Genomic DNA, 23,095 nt, shown 5'->3' with positions numbered 1-23,095 from the left:
TCAGAAATGTTTGACACACCTATGACCACAAGGTTACTACTTGTCAGATATGGGGATTTAAACCCATTTCACCAAATTCAGGATTCTAGCCACCACATCATGCTGCCATAGAGAGCTATGGTTAAAGGGGAAACTTGGTCCTTTTCTGTTGACTTTAAGTATAGTTGGGTGCTATTGATCAATAAATGTTTATTAAGTGCCTACTATTTGTCAGACACTGTAAAGAGACAAAAGATAATCCCTGCCCTTGAGGAAGTTACAATCTAAAGGGGGAGACAAGTAAACAAATACATACAAAACAAGCTATATGCAAGATAAATAGGAAATAACAGAGAGAAGGCACTAAAATTAGGAGGGTTTGCGAAAGGATTCCTGTATAAGGTGGGATTTTAGTTGGGACTTAAAGGAAACGGGGGGGGGGGTGTCAGTTCTTAAGTTTCTCAGGATTAAAAGTAACTTAGTTATTGTCCATTCAGGAGGCATCATCTAGATTGCTTTGTATATGACTTAAAAATTAAATTAGGATGAACTGGTCCAAAAGACATCAAAGTTCTCTAAGGTCTATGTTCAACCTCCTCTCATCAGCTGAAATACAGGTCAAGAAGGGTAGTCCAGGTAAACAGAAGCCACAGGGCAAAGAGAGAGATGAATGGAAGAGAAGAAGAGTAAAAGTAAGATGAGGACAGATCATGAAGGCTACAAGGAGAGTATTAGAAATAATGATTGATGCAAGAGAAGTCAAAGACAGAGAATGAATAGCAGAGCATTAGGATTCTAATCGAGGTAGAAAAGCCAAGCTCCAACAACAGTATTATAGGATTTTTCTAAAGCTAATCTTTTCACCTCACTCATAAGTATTATACTTAATTAAGAATGAAATATTAATCTTTTACACTTCTGCCATTTTCATTTCTCAGGAGAGGAACCCCAGAGTACCTTAAAGTATTGTCAAGTAATAATCACTGACATTTTCTGCCTAAATATGTATGGCACACTGCATGACTCAAGCTTTCTTTCGGTGGATTGTGGGGAAAAGCACATACCATCCTCCATCTTCTCCCAGTGGGGGCCCATCTGCAGCAGCAGATTGGAGACCAACCCTCGACTGTGAGTTTTTACCATTCATTGGTCACCTGCTATTTCCCTATGGCTTCTCCAGCTGGCTGTACTGAACTATGCCCAATCCCATGATCTCATCCTCATCATCTCAAACCTACCCATACCTATCCCAACTTCACGTGACCCTTCCACTGTGCTCTCTGGAATTTTTGTTCTAAAATGAATAAAGTCCCTTTAATAATAGACTTTTTCTACTCATACTCCTTCCAGGTACTAATCTCACTGAGACCTGGCTTGCCCTGGAACACTAAACCCAAAGCCATCTTCTCCAGTATTGGCTATATCTTCTCTCACTACCACTTTATTTATCTTTATCTCTATCACTCAACAACTTTTCCTCCTTCGAAATATATTCAATAAAAAGTTTCCACTCAGTCCAATTCATAGTGGTTTTAGTTTATTAGCCCCCACTCCCACCCTCCCAAGTCATTCTCCCTCATTTCTCAAGTAGCACTTTGCTCACCATTTTCATCAACTAAACTCCTGCCTTTAAGCATCACATTGATGTTCCTTCAGATATCTAATCTCTCAATTCTTCAGCTTCCTTAAATCTCATGACCGACTCTATCACTCTAGTTCAGTCATGTGTAGGGATGGTCATATAAGTATATCTCACCATTACTCAAAAGCATTCCATTTATTTAATTAGCATTCCTCTGGCTAACCATAACTCCCTTCCTTGATTCTACCTCCTCCTATGCCTCATTTCTCCTAAACGCATTCTTTGCTTTCATTGAGACCCCAATCTCTCCACCCTTCAGTATTTTCTAAGATTATTTTCTCTGCTATCTTCATTTTCCTCCTTTTCCAGTTTTGATCCAACAATCTCTCAACTGACAAATCTGATGAACTTTTCTGTCTTCGTCTTTCTTGACTTACCTGCTTCATTTGACACTATTGGCCAGACACATAGAAAGCTGGTAGAGCAGTGGATAAAGCACTAATCCTTGAGTCAAGAGGATTTGAATTCAAATCTGCCCTTACACACTTATTAGTTGTGTCATCCCAGGCAAGTAATTTACCCTGTTTGCCTCAGTTTCCCAAAATGTAAAATGGGATGCCCCTTTTCTCTATTCACACAGTTATCACTTTAGCTCCTATTCTCATTTTCTCTTTCCTAGATTACTACCATAGCCTCCAAATCGGTCTCTTTCCCCCACATTTCTAACCTTTCTAAACCATTTTACACACTACCACCAAAGTAACTTTTCTTTTTTAAAAATAGATTAATTTATTTTTAGTTTTTGAACATTCACTTCCATGAGTTCCAAATTTTCTCCCCATCTCTCCACTCCCCCCACCCCAAGACAGTGTACAATTTGATATAGGCTCTACATATATTTCATATTAACCCTATTTTCATACTAGTGATGTTGTGAAGAAGTATTAGAACCAATGGGAGAAACCATGAGAAAGAAGAAACAAAAAAAAAAGAGACAGTAAATAACAATGTAACTTTTCTTAAGTGGAGATATCTGATCATGTCATCTTCCTACTCATTTGATTTCATGGCTCCCTTTTGCTTGTGGGTTAAATATAAATTATTCTGTTTAGTTTTTAAAACACTTTATAACTTGCCTTCAGCCTGTCTTTGCAGCCTTACTGGACATTATTCTCCTCCCATATGTTACCATCTGCAAAACTGACCTTTTCTTTTTTTTTTAACTGCTTTATTCACTTTTAGTTTACATCATTCATTTCCACAAGATTTTGAGTTACAAATTTTCTCCCCGCTTTATCCCTTATCTACCACCCCAAAACAGCAATCCCACAGGATACCCCCTCCTCCAATCTGCTCTCTCCCATATCTTCTCCCATACCCCTCTGACTTTCCAGTAGGGCACAGTGGATCTCTATGTCCTGGTGCCTGTACATCTTATTTCCCAGTTACATGTAAAATAATATTAATAATAGTGCATATATATTTAAACATTTGATTTTAAAACTTTGAATTCCAGATTCATTCCCTTCCTCCCTCGTCACCTACCCTTACTGGGAAGATAAGCAATTGAATATAGGTTATACATGTGTAGCTATGTAAAACATTTCCATAGTGGATGTATGGTAAAAGACTGACTAAATTTCCCTCCCTCCTATCCCACCTCCCACTTGTTCTATTCTCTACTTTGATCCCGTCCCTCTTTTTTTTTTTTTTTAATTTTTCAAATGCTTTATTAACTTCTGATTTACGGCATTCATTTCCGCTAGATTTTGAGTTACAAATTTTCTCCCCGTTTTTCCCCTACCCTCCACCCCAAAATAGCAGTCCCACAGGATATCCCCTCCTCCAGTCTGCTCTCTCCCATATTTTTTCCCATACCCCTTTCGACTTTTCCAGTGGATCTCTATGCCCCAGTGCCTGTATATCTTATTTCTTAATTACATGTAAAATAGTATTAATAATTGTATATATATTTGATTTTAAAACTTTGAATTCCAGATTCATTCCCTTCCTCCCTTGTCTCCCACCCTTATTGGGAAGAGAAGCAGTTCAGTATAGGTTGTACATGTGTGGCTAATGCAAAACAATAACATAGTAGATATATTGTAAAAGACTGACTATGTTTCCCTCCCTCCTATCCCACCTCCCACTTGTTCTATTCTCTACTTTGATCCCATTCCTTTTCAAAAGTGGGTGCTTCCAACTTCCCTCCCCCCCATCCGGCCCGCCCTTCCATCATCCCCCCTCTCAACCCCTTCCCCCCCTACTCTCCTGGAGGGTGAGTATTTTAATTTTGTTATTATTTATCATATAGGTATTATTTACCCTATTTAGTGTGTATTTCATTCCCTCAAGCCAGATTCAATGGGAATAAGGTTGACCCATTCCCTTTTGCCTTCCTATTCTTCCCCTCCATTGTAACCATTTTCCCTTGCCTCTTCTATATGAGATAGTTCACCCCATTCTGTCTCTCCCCATCTACTCTCATTATATTCCTCTCTCACCTATTAAGTATCATCCCTTCCTGTTAAATTGGTCCTGTGCCCTCTATCTATGTATACCTGTAAACATATATACACATATTCACATATGTATTCATATGCCCATATACCCTCACATATACACATACACACATATGTTTCTATTCCCTTCAACTACTGAGAAAAGTTTCATAAGTTACAATTATTGTTTTTCCATATAGGAATGCTAATAGTTCAACTTTGATAAGTTCCTTATGATTTCTTTTCCCTGTTTACCTTCTCATGCTTCTCTTGCTTCTTGTATCTAAATGTCAAATTTTCTATTCAACTCTGGTTTTTTCAGCAAGAATGCTTGAAAGTCCTGTATTCCACTGAATGACCAAATTTTCCCCTGAAACATGATACTCAGTTTTGCTGGGTAGATGACTCTTGGTTTTAATCCCAGCTCCTTTGACCTCCGGAATATCATATTCCAAGCCCTTCAATCGCTCAGTGTAGAAGCTGCCAGATCCTGGGTTTTCCTGATTGTGTTTCCACAATATTCAAATTGTTTCTTCCTGGCTGCTTGTAATATTCTCTCCTTGATCTGGGAATTCCGGAACCTGGCTATAATATTCCTAGGAGTTTTCTTTTTGGGATCTTTTTTCAGGAGGTGATCAGTGGATTCTTTCAACCTCTATTTTGCCCTCTGGTTCTAAGACATCAGGGCAGTTTTCTTTGAGAACTTCCTGGAGGATGATTTCTAGGTTCTTACTTTGATCATGGTTTTCAGGTAGTCCAATAATTTTTAAATTATCTCTCCTGGATCTATTTTCCAGGTCAATGGTTTTTCCCATGAGATACTTCTATTCTTTCATTTGTTTGGATGTGTTTAACAGCATCTTGATTTCTCATAAAGTCATTAGCTTCCATTTACTCCAATCTAATTCTGAAGCAATGATTCTCCTCATTGAGCTTTTGAGATTCTTTTTCCATCTGGCAAATTTTGACTTTTTAAGGCATTCTTCTCCTCATTGCCTTTTTGAGCCTCTTTTGCCATTTGAGTTAGTCTATTTTTTAAAGTATGATTTTCCTCAGTCAGGCTGTTGACTCTCATTTCATAATTTTCTTGCATTGTTCTCATTTCTCTGCCCAATTTTTCCTCCACTTCTCTTATCTGCTTCTTAAGGTCCTCTATGGCCTGTAACTAGTTCGTATTTTCCTTGGAAGCTTTTGGTGCAGCAGTTCTGACTTCACTGTCTTCCTCCTATTCCATGCTTTCCTCCTTTTTGTCCCCCAAATAGGAGTGTATTGTTGGAATCTTCTGTCTGCTTTGTTTCCTTTGCCTGGTCATGTCACCCCTCAGTCACTTGACCCCTGGGCTTTTTGCCACAGTAAGACTCTGCCACCAGACAGGGGAGCTTTTGTCCCAAATGCTGGGGTTTTCTCAGCTGCCGGAGGTATTGGATTCCCTCTCTGAGGTCTCCACACTCTCTGGCAAGCTGGAAACACACCCCAGGACCTCCACCCTAGACAGCAATCCAGATCCAAGAAGGTTAAAGCAAGCATGATTACCTCTCAGAATGATGCTTGGGCCCCTACACTCTGCAGGCCAAGAGCTGAAGCTGCCACGTGGTGCTGGCTGGCTGTGCCGGGGGCAAAAGCCACGCATTCCTACTTACTGGGTCCCAAAGTCCAGACTGCACTAACCTCTCACTTTGTCCTTCGCATCTATGTGTAGATAATTCTGGAAAAACGGCCACAGATGCTGCTGATCTGGAGTCCCTCCAGCAGGTGGCTGGTCAGACCCGCCCTGGGGCTAAAGCCTAGGTGAGGGGCTGGGCTCAGCTCCCAGAGCGCTGAGCTGGCTGATTTCTGCCGGCCTGCTGGGCTGTCCTCAGTCCAGGTTAGCTTCTCTGTGTCATTTTGTGGGTTCTGCAGCAACAAAGTTTGTTTAGAGTCCCCTTTTTACATGGATTGGGGAAGGTGGAACCAGGAGCAGCGAGGAGGTCCTGCTTCTAGTCTGCCATCTTGACTCTGCCCCCCCCCCCCCCCCCGCCCCAAACTGACCTTTTCTCTTTTCCTTATACAGGACACTCCATCTCCCATCCTTTGCACTGGCTGTCTTCCATGCCTAGCATGAACTCCCTCTTTATGTCTGCCTCAGAAGCAGCATGGTGTAGAGGTGAAAATGCTTGTCTTGAAAGACTTGGGTTCAAATTCTGATTCTGCCACTTTTCACTTGTGAGGTTGGATAAGATGGCCTCTGAGGTACTTTCTAGCTCTAGATTCTGATCCTATGACCTGAGTTCCCATACCTTCAAGACAGAGTTTAAATATCACCTTCTGCATAAAGCCTTTCCTACTCCCAGTTGCTAGTGCCCTTCTTTTCAAACTACCCTATACTTAAAAACTTTGTACTTATCTGCATTTATTAGTAATATAGTTGCTGTTTTCCCCATTAGAATGTAAACTAGTTTCATAGATAGTATTTTGTTCCTCCAGCAACAGAGTGCCTAGCACATTGATACATGCTTGCTGATTGACTAATTCCATGCCTCAGAAGGTTCTCCCTCTTCTACACTAATTTCCCTTGTTTTGTTTTTTTTGCAGGGGAGAAGGCAAGACAATTGGGTGTAAGTGACATGCCCAAGGTCACGCAGCTAGTAAGTGTTAAGTGTCTGAGGGTGGATTTGAACTCAGGTCCTCCTGACTCCAGGGCCAGTGCTCTATTCACTGCACCACCTAGCCACCCCTCCCTTGTTTTAAGTCCCACCTGTAAACTCCTGGAAAGCAGAGACTGTCTTGTGCATTTTTTTCTATCTCCAGCACTCAGTAGAGTACCTGGTACAGAGCAGGCACTTAATAAATGTGTACTGACTGACTGCAGCTTTAAATCTGGAGCCTTGCTTTTCTAACACCTCATACTAGAGCTCCTCATATTCATACTTCTTGAATCACTCAGGTTTGAAATTTCAGTAACATCCTCAACTCTTCAGTCTCACTCACTCCCACACATCTAATCAGTTGCCAGATCTTGTTTTTATCTATATTTGTTATTGTTCAAACATGGCTGACTCTTCGAGACCCCATTTGGGTTTTCTTGGCAAAGAAGTAGTTCCTTCTCCAACTCTTTTTTTAAAACAGATGAGGAACTGAGGCAAACAGGGTGAAGTGACTTGCCCAGGGTCACATAGCTAATAAGTGTCTGAAGCCAGATTTGAACTCAGGAAGATAAGTCTTAACTCCAGGCCTACCAACCTATCCCCACCTACCTGCCCCTTCTGTCTCCATAATTTCCAGCATATCTCTTCTTTCTACTCATATAGATATTCCTATGGTAAAGTCTCCTATTTGGATTACCTTCCTCAGCCCTCTCCCTCCTCTAATTCATCCTTTTCAGAACTCCCCAAGTGAGTTTCCTAAAGTGTAGGTCTGGTCAAATCATGTACTCCCAACTGCACTCCCCCCAACTCTATAAATTCCTGGGACTCCCTATTGCCCTAAAATAAAACATGAACTTTTTGACATTTAAAGCTCTTCATAAATTGGTCTCTTCCTGCCTTTCCAGTCTTCTTACACACTCTTCACTTGTCACTTTGTGATCTAGTTATATTGGCAACTAACAAAACACTTGACTTCTAAACTCCTTGTTTCTGCACCAGTTGCTTCCAATCCTAGAATGTGCTCCCTCTATTAGTCTCTCAAAATCCCTATTTTCCTCCAAGACTTAAGTGCTAACTCCTTCATGAAGATTTTCCTTGTACCCCTGGCTACTAGGGCTCCCCTTCCCAAAACTGTCTCCCTAAGTAAAATATATATGGGCAAGAATTCTTTTTTTTTTTCCTTATGTTCCTCAAGGCTTAGCATAGTGCCTGGTCACATAGTAAGTGCTTAATAAATGTCTGCAGACTGATGTAAGGACATGTGCTTCATTAACTTAAATATGCATATGTGTCCTGAAGATGTCAATCAACAAGCATTTATTTGTCTTTATTATGTGGCAGGCCCTGTATTAAGCCTTGGGAATACGACGAATGGCAAAAACACCGATGCTTGCTTATATGGAATTCATATTATAATTGTGGAGAGAATTTACAAGACAAAGAGTAAATGAAAAGTAATTTTGCCAGAAGGGCACTATGAAAATAGGGAGGGGAAGAGGATGAACTATCTCTGCTCAGTCATTTCAGGCTCTTTGTGACCTAGTTTTTTGGGGGAGGTTTTCTTGGCAAAGATACCTGAGTGGTGAAACCGAGGCAAACAAGGTTAAGTGACTTACCCAGGTTCACTCAGTTAGCAAGTGTCTGAGGCCAGATCTGAACCCATGATGATGAATCCTCTAGATTCCAACCCTAATGCTCTACCCACTGGGCCACATAGCTGCCTGAATTATTCCTACTTGCCCAATAGAAGCTGAGTTCCCTTATTACATGAGATACAGAAACTATCAGATAATAGTAACAGCTAGCGCGTTTTAAGGCAGGCAAAGTGCTTTACACATATCCTCACAATCTTAGGAGTTAGGTTCTGGTCTTATTCACACTTTACAGATGAGGAAACTGAGGCAGACAGCAGTTAAAGGACTTGCCCAGGGTCACACAGCTAGGAAGTATAGGAGGCAAAATTTGAACTCGGATCTTCCCGACTCCAAATCCAGGGCTCTAGCTCGAGCACCGCAGAAGTAGACAGCAGGAACTTCGCAAGCCCTCAGGGAGGGCCAGAAGAGCTCCTGCAGGTGGAACAGAAAGTGTGTGGAGAGAGTGGGGAGCAATGCGAGACGACAGCAGAGCGCCCTCCCCTCCGCCAGGGGGAGCCAGAGCAGCCGCTACTACTCTGGAGGCGCAAGTCTGGGGCCAGGAGACGTGGGGGTCTAGGGCTGACATTTCTACAGCGCTTTATGGTCTGCAAAGTACTTTACACATATTAGCTCATTTTAGCTCCACAACAACCCTGTAATGTAGGTGGTACTTCATTTCCCATCTTACAAATAAATGAAATGAGGCGCGGAGAAGTTAAGTGCCTTGCCCAGCCAGTAAGTCTCATTTGAACCACTAGCATTCGATCCACCACATCACAGTCTGGCACTCGAACTACATCACACCTAGAACGTGAAGCTGCTTCTAGATAATTACGTAATTAGTTCATTAACGGAGCTACCCCCAGGGGCTGCTGGAGTCACTCAAGCCCCTGGCATCTTTCCCACGGGAGAGACTGCGATGTCAGAGCCCAGGTCGGGCATGGAGGAGTAAAGTGGGTGCCCTGTGCCCCACGGGCGCAGCTGGCGGCCTCACCTGTGGATAAATGCGCTGCAGGAACTCTTCGCGCGTGACACCCTCGAGCTGAGGTACTGGGATGCGCCTTGCCATGGCACCAAAGTGAGTTCCGGGTTCTCAGGTTCCTCCTCTACTTCACTTCCGGCTTCAGGCCATTTCCGGTCGGTTCAGTCCGCCCGGAAACATGATTAGCAAGAGAGAAGGTCTGCGTGTCGGCCAGTCTCGAGAGAGAGGGGGTTGGCAGCCGGCGAAGGCTGAACTGAAAAAGAGGTTCTGTTACCGCTGCTGCGGCAGCCGCTGCGGGGAGGCGAGGCCGAGAATTGATGGACCTCTCCAGAAGCAAAAGTGACAGACGCAATTTGACGCTGGCGAGTTTCCCCTCCGGCCCCCTCTTGTGGTAGCACCGGCCCGGCGGGGGTGAAAGGCCGGCAACATGGCGCTGGCCATTCAGCTACCCCGCTCTCTGATCGCCCGGCTGCTGACTGGCAGAGCCACCCGCCCGACCCGGCTCAGGCCCGCGGAGACATTGCCACCCTTCCCCGGCTACTGCTGCCGGTGCCGCCTCAGCCTTAGCTTCAGCTCCTGGGCTTCCCCCGGGGCTGGCTGGGCCCGGACAGCGGAGGCCCCCCGCCTCAGCCGCCGCCGCCCCCTTCTCAGCCCTACCCAGCGCTCCGCAGCCGCCGCTCCCTCCGCCTTCAACCTCCCCGGCCCTGGCCCCTGCCCCCCGCCTCCCGAGCGAAGCTACAGCAGCACGGAGGAGCCGCAGCCGCAGCCGCCGCGCCAGCAGACCAGGGTCATGTACCTGGGGCTGTTCAACCCCCTCGTGTGGCTCCGCACCCGAGTCTACGCCTTCCTTATCTGGGCCTATTTCGACCAGGAGTTTAGCATCGCCGAGTTCACCGAGGGAGCGAAACAGGTTTGCCCCCTCTCCCCCTCCCCGGGGTCTTCTTCCTCCTTTGCAGCCCAAGGTCACGGTGCCTAAGGAGGGTCGAGGGGGGGGGAGGGGGGGTGACCTCTGGTCAGACCCATATCCTGTCAGTGCCAGCTTTTGGATTTATAATGGAGGACCTGGATCCAAATTTGTCTCTCTTACCTTGTGAGACTGTGATTTGGAGCGAATCACTTAACTGCACATGGCTAGTCTCAGTTTTCTCATTTGTATCACAAAGGAATTGGACAAATCTATGAGAACCCCTCCAACTCCAAATTCTTTGGTCCCATTTAGTACTCTTTAATGAGAGCCACCTGATTGGGAGTCAGATGAAACTTTTGTAAAGGTTATTCTTTATTTCAGGAGCTGTTTCTGATGTTTGTTCTCCTGTTTTCTTGTCAAGTCACTATTATGTTGGATTAATAGGTAATGCCTGTCATACCTTCAGTGATCCTGTGGCTTTAAGACAGGTAGCATCTTAAGTATTACTTGTTTTGGAAATCATTCATGACGTGAGCATGGACTAACTTCAGAACATTTAAATATAAAAATTTGTCAGTCGTCTCTGTGGTAACTATGCTATAATTAAGGTGTTAAACAGAATTTAAATCCTTCCCATTCGTGAAACAGTAAATAAGTGATGTGGTAATGTCATGCTCTGTCAATGGGAAAGGTTGTTTCCAGTCTATCTTAATAAACATTTCCGATTTTTTGCTAAGTTACAGGAGTAACAAATACAAAGGCAAAACAAGCCCTTGTCCTGGAAGTGCTTACAGGCTAAAAGACAAGACAATATATGCACATGAAACATGTGTGTATCATATGCATTTAACAGATTAAACATTAAACTATAGCTACAGATAAAAGATACCTGAGTGATCATAGAATACAATTACTTAATTTTTCAGAAGAGGACCTGGTTTCAAATCCCAGCCCTGAAATTTACTGTTTTTGTGGCCTTAGGAAAGTTCCCTCCTTTAGTTCCCTTCTCTGGCCTTTGATGTTAACATGGTTTAGATATATCTTCTGATACAGGGATTAGAAATCTTTTGGATATCTTAGGTGCTATAGCTCTTTAACCCTGGTGGGGCCAAACAGTGACTCTTAATGCCAGTTAGCCTCTGACATATTCAGGAGGCATGGAAACTGGAGGAAGATAAAAGATATTTAGAGATAACTGGTAAAGGAAGGAAGAGAAATATAAATAATACTTATGTTATTACTTAGTGGTGTCTCTAACAGACTACTCTTCACAAAAGTTAGCAGAGAATACTGAGACTCGGGAGAGCAGATCCTAGTGACTCTTGCTGTATAACCCTTGGGCAAGTCTTATAAACCTGCTTGTCTGTTTCTCAATCGGTAAAGTGGGGATAATAATGCCTAACTTTCTGTGGATCAGAGGATATTTGTGATATTTAAATAAGATAGTGCATGTGAAGGTTTTTTGCATCAAATAATAGAATTTTAGAGATGGAAAAGACTATAGAAGTCTTCTGGTCAACACCTTCCTGAAGAAACTATGACTCGAGGTCTCAAAGTTAGCTAGCTAGTAGCAGTGCTGGAATAAAAACTCAATTCTCCTAACTTCCTAGCAAGTGTCCTTTTTACTAAAGCTACTTCCCTCAGGTTTATACATATTTGAGAAAATTGTATCATAGTCAAGGCAGGGTGATTCTGTCATATTCTTGAAGAAAAATGCTTGTGAGCATCATATAACTAATATTTCCATATTTAGAAATTAAAATGAACATCTAGAATATATGTAGTACTATGTTAGGACACAAAAAAAGTATCATTCCTTCAAGAAGGTTACAGTTTATCCAGGAAGATGAGACACATGCATGAAAAGTTATTTTCCCTCCCCCCCCCAAAAAAAACCAAAAAAGGCTCAGAATTGTGATTTCATTGGTGTAAGCAACTTCCTCTACCAATCCCTGGTACATAGTAGTTCTTAAATTATTGCTTATTTCCTCTCCTCCCCACTAGACCATATGGAAATGGACAAACACTTGACAAATGTGGACTAAAAAGACTAGATGATCTCTTTTACAGATCTCTGATTCATTGTAAAAGTTTCACTTCCATTTCCATGGTTTTCAAGTGGGAATACCACTAGCAACGTTTTGTAGCCCCTCTTTTTCATTCTATGAGTAAAACTTTTGAGAGAGCCATGTCTGACTTACTTAGCTCAAACTCCTATAAAATCTCAAGTTACACTTCTGTAGTGTGTATTGTTTATACTTGTGTGTAAGGGGAAAGCCTCTTTTCATGATATTATAAAATATTTAATCTTTTTTCTTTTTTAATAAAGGCTTTTGCTCATGTATCTAAGCTGCTTTCTCAGTGTAAATTTGATCTTCTGGAAGAGCTTGTCACCAAGGAGGTAAAATAAACATTTCCCTTCTTCTTTAAAAAGAAAACTAATATATTGATCATATGTTAAGCTACTAATTTTATATATTTGAAGCATGATAAAATATTTTGTAAACACTCATAAAAAATGGTGTACATTTTATCAGCCATAAATACCTACTATTTAAATAGCAGCTAGGTGGTGATGGGATAGAGTGCTAAATTTGAAAAGTTGGAAAGACAGTTCATATTCTACCTTAGCACTAACTGTGTGACCCCAGTCAAGTCACTTAACCTCTCTTAGCCTGAGTTTCCTCACTTCTAAAACGTGGATAATCACAGTACCTTCCTTATAGGATCATTGGTTAGGATCAAGTGAGAACATAAGTAAAGCCCTTTGCAAACCTTAAAGCAATATATAAATGCTAGTTATTATTTAAGTGTCAAAGCAGTGAACTCTTGACTTTTCAACATATATAAGATTAAGGTAGGTTGTTGTATCAATGATCTTACAATATGCTTCCTTCCTCCATTAATAAAGTTCAAAAGTCGTCCATACCTTCTCTCCTATGCAGTTCTTGTCCATATCTTCCCATAAATCTTCCACAGGGGTTCCACTCAGCATATTGGGGTGACTTCTTGAGATCTCTGAATATTGCCTGGGTACTAGTGGAGTTTGTAGGCTATGTATCTGTTATTCCTCACTCTGATTATGTGACTGGCTCATCTACATATCTTTTTTACTATATCTTTGATGTTGCTTCTTTGCAGTACATAAAACAAAGATAAAGGTAGCTTAATTGTAACATAGTTGAAGATAAACTGACATGTTTAAGTAGCCCATTACAGCTTCAGGTCAAGAATGATCTGCCTGAATATTTAGAGCCTTTCCAGCCTACTTCCATGAGGATTGTTCAGTACAGTAATAAAACTTAAAACTGAGAAAGAAATTTGTTTTTTGCTAAGTACTACTTAATCTTTGAAATAATATTTTAATTGGTAAACTTAGTAAAGCTATTGACTTGATTCTTCCTAATCCAGGTACTCCAAGTGTTGAAGGAAAAAGTTGCTTCACTGCCTGAAAACTATAAGACTGCACTTGCTGCTGAATTAGATGAAATTGTATATACTGCAACAGGTGACATCTCCATTTACTATGATGATAAAGGTATGAGTTGACATATACGTCTGAATTTCATCTAAATTATTCATGGTGACAAAGATGAATAGGTATTTAGGCAGATAATTCCAAAATTATTTTAAACATTGCTTTTGAATAATTTTCTTGTCTCTCTTTGATGTTATAGGAACTAATAGTACTGAAATAATAGATATTCTGTGAAAATTCAACTCAAAAGGAACCCTAAAACTAATACTACCCATTTGCTCAGTACTTTTCCTTGTTACCTACCCTTGTCATGTTTATCACATCCCAGGTTGATGAAAAACCTCAGCTTGAGATGTATTGCCTTCTTTTTGAATTCACCATATTCATAATTCATAGCTGGGCTTGAGTTTCAAAGAAGTAAATATGAGTTTAATTTTAAGTCTCTAGCCATGAATGGAGCTGGGTTTGGATATAGAGGAAGGAAGAGAAAAAAATTAAAGTACATTGTATTAGTCAAGGACTGATAAATAGTAACACCTACTCTGGTTACTTAATAAGAATTTGAAAACAAGATTAGTTTCAGAGTGAAATTAACTTTGACTATAGAACATCTGGGTATAATGGTAAAGTTTATTTTTTATTTTGAATTTAACAAACATGAACATTCTAATACACAACAAATAAAGAATATTACATATGAATTTATAAATGTCAGCTAACGTGAAGTTGTTTCCTTTTTAAATGGATATTACATTTAACCATAGTAAAACAAATTGCCTTATTTGTGGCTACTTTGGAGTTTCTGGTTTTTTTCATACTTTAAGGTCTTATTAATATTCTCTTCACTTATTTTTTCTTCTCTATCGCTCCCAGATGGAAAGCCTTCCTTATAATGTTAGTATAGTCAGGCAAAATAAATCAGTACCATAGCAACATCTGAACATGTCCATCTCATTATGCACATCAAGTACACCATCTTTTAGTGGTAAAGTTTGTTTTTTTTGGAGGGGGTAAGGTAGAGCAGTTAGGGTTAAGTGACTTGCCCAAGGTCACATGGCTAGTTTTTGTGTTTTGTCTGAGGCCATGTTTGAACTCAGGTCTTCCTGACTCCAGGGCCAAATGCTCTATTCACTGTGCCACCTAGCCACCCCAGTGGTAAAGTTTTTGCAACTTCTTTATCAACTTTATAGTTTGTCATTCTTTTTATTCAGTTGCTTAACTACATAGTTTTCCATGAGAATATGATTTGTTTCTAGTATCTTTTATTTCATTTCTAAATTTCAGTATTCTGGCTTTTTGGACTTTTGATGTTCTGCCTCAGATTGACTTTTGGTGTCTCTGATGCCTAAAAAATCTCAACAGCAACATATTCCTCAATCTTCACTCTGAGTCTGTCACCTCTTTATCTGGAGGTGGGGAGCTTGTGTAAAACCTATGGAGTCATGGTGGTTGATCATAGTTCCTAAGTCTTTCAGAATTGTTTGTTTTTACAATGTTGTTGTTATCTTATGTATGGTTCTGGTGTTGATCACTTCACTTTTCATACAAGTCATCCCAGTTTTCTCTAAAGCCATCCCCTTCATTTCTTGCAGCACAATAGTATTTCATTCTATTCATATACCATAAAGACCTGCTAAAAGTATTTTGTATACATTTGTCCTTTTCCTTTTTCTTTGGAATATAAACTTAGTAGCAGTATTGCTGGGTCAAAGGGTATGCGCAGTTTGATAGCTTTTTAGACATAGTTCCAAATTTCTTTCCAGAATGGCTAGACCAGAACGTACCCATTTTCTCACAACCTCTCTAAAATTTGTAATTTTTCCTTTTTTGTCATCTTAGCCAATTTGGTAAGTATGAGGTAGTATTTCAAAGATTGTCTTAATTTGCATGTCTCTATTGGGGATTTAGGACATTTTTTCATTTGTCTATTGATACTTGGGCAACTGGATGGTGCAGTGGATAGATCACCAGGTGTGGAGTCAGGAAGCGACTCATCTTCCTGAATCTGGCTTCAAACACTTACTAGCAGTATGCCCTGGACAAGTCACTTAACCCTGTTTGCATCAATTTATCATCTGTACAATAGTCCGGAGAAGGAAATGGCCAACCATCCAGTATCTTTGGCAAGAAAACCCCAAATAGGATCACAAAGAGTCAGACACTACTGAACTGAATTGATAATTGAGATTTCTTCCTCTGAAAACTGCCTCTTCTTATCCTTTGACTATAAATTAGGGAAAGGTTCTTATTCTTACATATTTCTCTTAAGTTTCCCATATATTTCTTTGTAAAGCCAATCACAAGCAGCTTTCTCAAGAACTGCTGCTGCTGTGAATAACTAAGAATCATCTTGACTGGAGGCCTAGGCCAGCTTCTAATCATCCTTAAGTCAATTATCTTTAAAGGGTAGCAGAAAGTACAAACACCATACACCCATAGGTCACAGTAAGTCATAATCTCATCAGTCCATACAGAATACCCAAGTTAAGTTCTTTTTCATATTGACTTAGGTCTGGCTTCCAAACCCCAAGCTCCTCCTCCACGGACTGTCAGCTCTTTGCTCTGGTTCTATGTCTCAGCTTACTGCTCCACTCCAAGCTCTTGGAAGTTTCTGTTTCTAGAAAGACAAAGCTTAATGGAGCTACAACAGTATTTACACATATTGCTGGTACTTATCATCTCAGTTCACTTTCTGTCTGACAAAGTAACACAAATCAACAGAGAAGGCTTCTGTCTGAGAAATCAAATACAAATCAACAGCAAAGTCCCAGGACTAATGTAACAGCAGTAAAGTCCTCTTTCAGGGCTTCTGTAACAGCAGTAAAGTTCTCTCTCAGGGCTTCTGTAGCAGCAGTAAAGTACCCTTTTGGGACTTTTCTATAAACAACAGAGAGGGTGCTTTTGTCTGACAGATTGACAGAGTGGTACTGAGTGCTGAAATCACAAGGATTCTCCCTACTTGGTCTCAGCTCCTTCTCAAGCCTTTCTCTGTGCCTTCCTGTTCCACCCTTTCTGTTTGACAAGCTCCTCCCACTGTGGGCTCCATGTGATGACCCTTAGGCCTGTTAAAGGCTAGGAAGGTCTCCAAATTCCCTTAGGCTTATTAAGGGCAACACAACTTTTACTGTTTCCAACAAAGACTTGATACAATAATAGGTGAGACTCAAAGGCATTTGAACAGCTCAAACAAGCAGTAAAGTGCTGCTTTGCTACAATCTTTTAAAAAATAAGACCATTATCAGAGAAAACTTACTACAAAAATTTTCCCCCCATTTTATTTTTTTTCTAATTTGATGCATTGGTTTTGTTTATGCAAAAAATTAATTTTACATAATCAAAATTGTCTACTTTACCTCCTGGGAACCTCTCTGTATCTTGTCTGGTCATAAATTCTTCCCCTCTCCATATAGGCATTCCTTTTCTACTTCTCTAATTTATGATTTCTTTAAGAAGGAAGAAAAACATAATACATTTCAGAAAGATTTTCTTTTTAAAAATTTGCATAGTTGTATTACTCAAAAATATTTATAAACAGTGTCTCATTCCCTAATTTTAGATAATAATAATGATAACTCATTTATCTAGTTGTAAAATGTTTCCTTTAAAATAACTCTGTGGTAAGTATAAACTGATGTTTATATGGTGCTTTAATGATTGCATAGCACTTTACAAACATTGTGCCATTTGAACAGCACAGTAGCCTTTTGAAAGATGACTGTCATCCCCATTTTGCAGATCAGGAAATTGAGGCACAGAAAAATTATAAGGCACAAGTGATTTGCCAGTGATCACAGCTATTGGCAGAGGAAAGATTTAAAAGTTCTTTCTGACTCCAAATTCAGCATTATATCAGGCATACCATGCTGCATCCATCATTCTCATTTTTCATATGAGGAAACTGAGACCCAGAGGGGTTATGTGATTTGCCCAATCTACAGGTAGTACTCAGTAGAGGCAGAATTTGAACCCAGGTCTTCTGATTCCAAGTCCAGTATTTTTCCCAATTTAATCATGAAAATTAGTTACTGTACTCTATTTTCAAGTTGAAAAGGAGGCCTAGAAGAAGTCAGATGATAAGCCAGTTTGAATCTAAATAAACGGTGCCCTACTTTGTAATCCAAAATAGACTTTCTTTTCCCCTCTTATGGTCATTTTTGCATGTTGAATTACATTGAATTCATCTAATTCAATATTAAATTACATTGTTTTGGGAATCCAGGTATGTTGAGTAAATTGAGAATATGGTTGTAAAAAGTTTGTGTTGATTTATAGTAAAAATTTAGTAATTTGTATGTCTGATACATAAAGTCATTAGATTGATAAAGGTGATTTTTTTTTAATGGATTACAATTTTTAAAACAATCTGAAAGATTATTTTGTTCTTACCTGTTGGCTTCTGATTTCAATAGAAACAACCTTCCACAGAGGTGCCTTCCCTAGAAACACCATTATGACCCCCTGATGAAGCTCTAAGTGGAACCAAAATGTTCCAGGTTTAGCTGGTGGATCACAATAAAGAAACTAAACAACATTTCATTTTGCATGATCATGATGATTTTATATTTACTTCTTCCTACTTTTCAAAGGAGGATTACCACACAGTTTCTGTTGACTTGGGAGTAAGATTGATTTTTGAGACTCTTCAATGTTTTTTTTCTCTGCATTCAGTTTAATTCATTCTTTTTTTGCATACCTCTTAACTTTCCATTGCATAAAAATCCTATTTTCTTTTCCTATATGTGACCTTGTCTATGGTACTGTCTCTATACACATCATAAATTCAGGGAGTTAGCGGGAATAAGAAAAAAGAGTCTTCTGAATTTATTAATTACCAGCCCCTCTGTAAGTACACACACATACACACACACACACGCATGCACGTGCACATTCACACATACAAAGTTTGCAGTTATTGTATATTTACCATGTTAGCATACCTGCTAAGGTGTATTAAGCAAATAATTTTCACCATGGATATTCCCAGTTGTTGCCCTATTTTTAACTAATGTGCTGTACTCATTTATTAGGTACAGCAAAGTAAACTAGCTTATATTAGTCTCATTTACTTGTCAATTTAGGGCTGCCACGTTTCCATATTTTAGTTTCTTCTACAGTAATCTTGTTGACAAAAACTTTATATTTACTCTTGTCTCTGGTCTCGAGTAATTGTAGTAATCTGGAGAAGATAGCTTTAATTTATTTTTAGAAAAATGGTGTGGTGGTTAAGGAACATTTACTAGAATTAAATTCTTTTTACTGTTTTTTTCTGGTTTTTTCCTTATATACCATAGGTATGTAACATTCACCAATAACAAATATAATTTTAATGCTGACGATAACTTGTAAAATCTTAGATGTCCAACTTATTGAATATTGAGTATTTAATGTATTTTTGTTTGTTTTTCTCCTCAAGGAAGGAAATTTGTTCACATCCTGATGTGCTTTTGGTATCTAACCAGTGCCAAACTCCCTGATGAGACGTTAAGTGGAACCAAAATATTCCAAGTTCAACTAGGGGATCAGAATGTAGAAACTAAACAGCTTCTTAGTGCAAACTATGAGTAAGTCTCCTGAGATTTCTTTGTTTTCTCCTTCTCTTGAGAGTGGAGAAATTGATACCAAGGACTAAAATCTCGATGGTATTTTCAGAATGAAAAAAAAACCATGAAATTTTGCAAATAATTTGTGAGTCAGAAAAAAGAAATACTAGCTGACAAACAGAGCTTTGATTTCAGAAATTAAGGAGGTAGCAATGGTGCTGAAATTTAGTCAAGTTGATAAATGGACAGTGAAATGCTTAGAGAAACCAATATTGGGTTCTTAACACTAACTGGTCTTAGAATGTCAATACCACAAATCATAATTGTCAAAATGTATCATTTCTTAATAATAAAATGCTAGCATTGTATCAACAAGACTATGGAAAATTTGCATTAAAAAATCTTAGAAAGCACACTCAAAAATGGCCAATGACGATGTTTCCAGAGCTAAGAAAGTAGTTGTGACATTATTGACCTTATTTGTCTTTGCCTTCATTTTGTCTATATCATCCCTTATAAACAAAAAATAAAAGAAGTGGGGGGGGAATAATTGAGCAATACAAACCAACACATCCACCACATCTGACAGTATATCCGTGTCCTACAATCTACAGCTCCCCATCTGCAAAGAAAGGAGAGAGGCTCATTTTTCTCATTCCCTTGCTAGCAACTAGCTTGTTGACAATTCTTCTTAAAATAATTTATATTCTCCATTTCTGTTTCTTTGAAGTTTGCTTTTTTGCAGTTACCAAAAAGACATTTTACACATTTTAAATAGAATTTTTTTCCTTTGATTGTAGTTAGAGAGTCCAGCATTTCTTAGTATAAAACTTAAGTCATTTTTATAATCTCCACTCTTTATTGGTTTTGAAACATTGTTGCTATTAATATTGATGGTTTATTTTATAATAAAGTCATGATAATATGAGCAAGTGCATTTCCTATATAGTTGGCAAAAGTTAGATGGAAATGTGAGGTAAGGTCACTGAAGTGTGTCATGGTGCTCAGACCAGTTCAATTTAAGTAGTGTCTAGTAGGTACAGAGTCCTATCATCACTGCCTAAATATAAGAAGTATTTCCTTGGATATTAAGACGCAAAGAGAATCTGCTTGTATTTGAATGAATGTGAGAGAGATCTTTTACAGAATAATATCAAAAGCAGTAGTGTAAAGACATTCATTTGATTGTAAGTCCTAAATTAATCTGCACATCAGTTGAAATTCTTAACTGCCTGGAGAGGATTTTCCATTATTTAGGGCAGTGTTCTCCAAAGTTGGGACCTGACCTCAACAGGCCTGGGATCAGAAGGTAGAAGATTGGTTACATCCCACCTTCTGGAGAGATAGTCTGTTCTAGGACTTTTCTCCAACACAGCAATACATCCACCTTGTCTTCTACCTCCTCCTATATGCAAACTCTCAATTATCCTAATTTAGAAGGTGAAACAGGAAATGTTGGAGGGTCAGAGAGATCATATCCCTAGGGAAGTTGTAACCACAGCAGTAGGAGCTCCACAGGTGCCATCAGGAAAATTCCTTATTCCATCACTTTCCCCCAACCCCTCATTAACTTATAACTTTAGTCAGCCACTCCTCAGAGGTGGACGTTGCATTTTGGGTCAGTGACCTGTGAGTATGACTCCTGGCATCCCCGCTTTTCCTTCTGGGTGCACCCAGATTTTGGATTGAGTATTACAAGCTGAAACAGCATGAATGGGTCGTTCTCTGAAATGTTGCTCTTATTTCCTCTGATCCAAACCCTCTTCCAAACTTCCCATTACTTTAGAGGACACCACAGTTCTAGTCGCTCAGGTTCCTTCTCACTTCACATGTTAATCAGTTAACAGATAGCCTTTCTACCTCCATGGCATTTCTTGTATCTGTCTCCTCTCTGTTCATGTAAATACCCCTGACCCATCAGTTCAAGACGCATCACCTCTTGCCTGTACTATTGCAATAGCTTCTTAATTGATCTTCCTTCCTTAAAGCTTACCCTGTTACATAACATCTTCCGCCCAGCTATCAAAACGATTTTCCTAAAGCACAGATTTGTCCATGTGCTTCTCCCACTCGTTAAACTCCATTGACTGCCAAAGGTCAAGTGTTATCCCATCCTTTAATTTCTAAGACTCCTTTCTGGGTATTTTATAATGTACATGTATACAAATTATAAATAAGTAAATATACATATTGGAGCTATGTGCTTTTACTGAAGGGGGGGTATGTGATCAAGAATTTGGAGACCACTGATCTAGAATAATAGCTGATTTTATTTTATAAGAATGACTTAAAAGTGTGAAAATTAAATTCTTCCACCTTAACACTTGAAATGCCTTTAATAAACCTAAAATGCTTATAGTGAAATGCCTGCCAATATAAAGATAGGAATGGGGAAAAATTAATTAGAATTTTAATTGATTGACTAGAAAGAACAACTAACTTTACATGAACTATTGCTGTCAGATTTCATCTCTATCTGCTATATATTTTTTATGTATGAACATTACTTGCATAGATATAAGATTAAGAAATTGTTGTTTTATCATGTTATACTGAGGCATGTTAAATAATGAAATATCTTAATTTTAATTTGACTAACCACCAGAAAATACACATTTAAAATTTGAACATGCCCTTAAGTTATACAATTATGTATTTGGTTGGTGATTGGCTAAATTAAATGTTTTGCTGAGGTGGAAGTGCCTTGTTTTGGTTAATATTTAACATTGGACAGATATTTAGTAATCAGCTGGTTGTTTAAGAAGCATGTGATAATTATAAATTATATAATTATCTAAGTTTTATATGGATTGATTTTATCATGATTTATTATGTTATCTTTCCTTTTAGATTTCAGAGAGAGTTTACACAAGGAGTGAAACCTGACTGGACGATTGCAAGGGTGGAACATTCAAAATTATTAGAATGATCATCTTTCTCTGGGAAAATCAGCTTTTGGACTTTTAAGAACTGCTGTGACAAACTAAAAATAGAACTTTTTGGATCACTTGATCTCCACATAATCTATTCTGTGGATTAATTTTGTATTACTTTGAAAAATTTACAGTATCTTGGTGTGACAATAAAAAAAATTTTTGCAGATCTTCACCACCTTATATAAAATACTTTTTTAAAAATAGACTTTTTGATGTGTTGTAAATGATCGCTACACATATGCCATCAGGCATGGATTTCATTACCCTTTAAAAGAGGTAATGTAGAGGGATTATGAAACTCTAAAGACTTAGATATTTGGTGCTTAACTCACTTACAGTATTTAATCAGGTCTGTTATAAGGGTTTTTTTTAAAGCCACAAATGAAATTTATCTCTTAAAAGGGCAAGTTTTGCTGAGAAAGTCACACGAATTGTGACTTTGAACTGAGTATTTTCCCTGGTTACTGATTAGATAGTGGTTGACAAGAAAAAGATACATATGGCTGAATACCACTCACCTCTCACGGGCAAATAAATGCGCAGTTTAAAAGTTTGAAGTGCGCTGGGCGGCTAGGTGGCACGTGAATAGAGCACTGGCCCTGGAATCAGGAGGACCTGAATTCAAATCCAGCCTCAGACACGTAACACTTAACTAGCCATGTGACCTTGGGCAAGTCACTTAACCCAATTGCCCCTCCAAAAAGCAAAAAAACAAAAAAAAGCTTGGAGTGAATTCACAAACTCCTAAACCTTAAATCATTAAAATTTTAAAATTGGAATAGACTTTAGAATGTATCTAATTGAAAAACATCATTCTACAGCTAAGAAAACTTAAGACTCAGTGAACTTAAGTGACTTGCCCAAGGTTACACAGCTATTTAATGGCAGGCCCAGAACAGGAACCCAGGGTTTGTGATACTTGGCTCAGTATT

General features: G+C 39.1%; 2 protein-coding genes across 7 annotated transcripts in view; one reads left to right on the top strand and one right to left on the bottom strand.

Moving 5' to 3' along the window:
* Positions 1 to 23,095, bottom strand: part of TYW5 (tRNA-yW synthesizing protein 5) — a 299,749-nt gene that overhangs the window by 35,526 nt on the left and 241,128 nt on the right. For 5 of the 6 annotated variants that reach the window (XM_069070130.1, XM_069070126.1, XM_069070129.1 and 2 more), the window contains one exon: positions 9,315 to 9,400. In XM_069070130.1, the coding sequence (XP_068926231.1) occupies positions 9,315 to 9,389 (75 nt within the window). In that variant the 5' untranslated portion in view covers positions 9,390 to 9,400. Of the gene's footprint in view, positions 1 to 9,314; positions 9,435 to 23,095 lie in introns of those variants that run through there. The other variant, XM_069070128.1, reaches the window with a different exon arrangement.
* MAIP1 (matrix AAA peptidase interacting protein 1) lies at positions 9,446 to 22,364 on the top strand. Its single transcript, XM_069070135.1, has 5 exons — positions 9,446 to 10,212; positions 12,539 to 12,610; positions 13,621 to 13,747; positions 19,101 to 19,248; positions 22,078 to 22,364. The coding sequence occupies exons 1-5, from the start codon at positions 9,730 to 9,732 to the stop codon at positions 22,154 to 22,156; spliced, it is 909 nt and encodes a 302-aa protein (XP_068926236.1). The 5' UTR covers positions 9,446 to 9,729; the 3' UTR covers positions 22,157 to 22,364.

This window comes from Petaurus breviceps, unplaced genomic scaffold (genome assembly GCF_028583685.1).
Source record: "Petaurus breviceps papuanus isolate PSGF00001 unplaced genomic scaffold, PetGlider_PUasm1.0 90804, whole genome shotgun sequence".
NCBI classification, from domain to species: Eukaryota; Metazoa; Chordata; class Mammalia; order Diprotodontia; family Petauridae; genus Petaurus; species Petaurus breviceps.
Note: the sequence above shows the minus strand (reverse complement) of the source record. Positions and strands in the feature narration are given on the sequence as shown.

Excerpts from the sequence above, each read along its gene's own strand:
- MAIP1 (XM_069070135.1), top strand. The coding sequence starts at position 9,730 with ATGGCGCTGGCCATTCAGCTACCCCGCTCTCTGATCGCCCGGCTGCTG. Across the intron at positions 10,213-12,538 it reads TCACCGAGGGAGCGAAACAG|GCTTTTGCTCATGTATCTAA; the intron begins GTTTGCCCCCTC and ends TTTTTAATAAAG. Across the intron at positions 19,249-22,077 it reads CTTCTTAGTGCAAACTATGA|ATTTCAGAGAGAGTTTACAC; the intron begins GTAAGTCTCCTG and ends CTTTCCTTTTAG.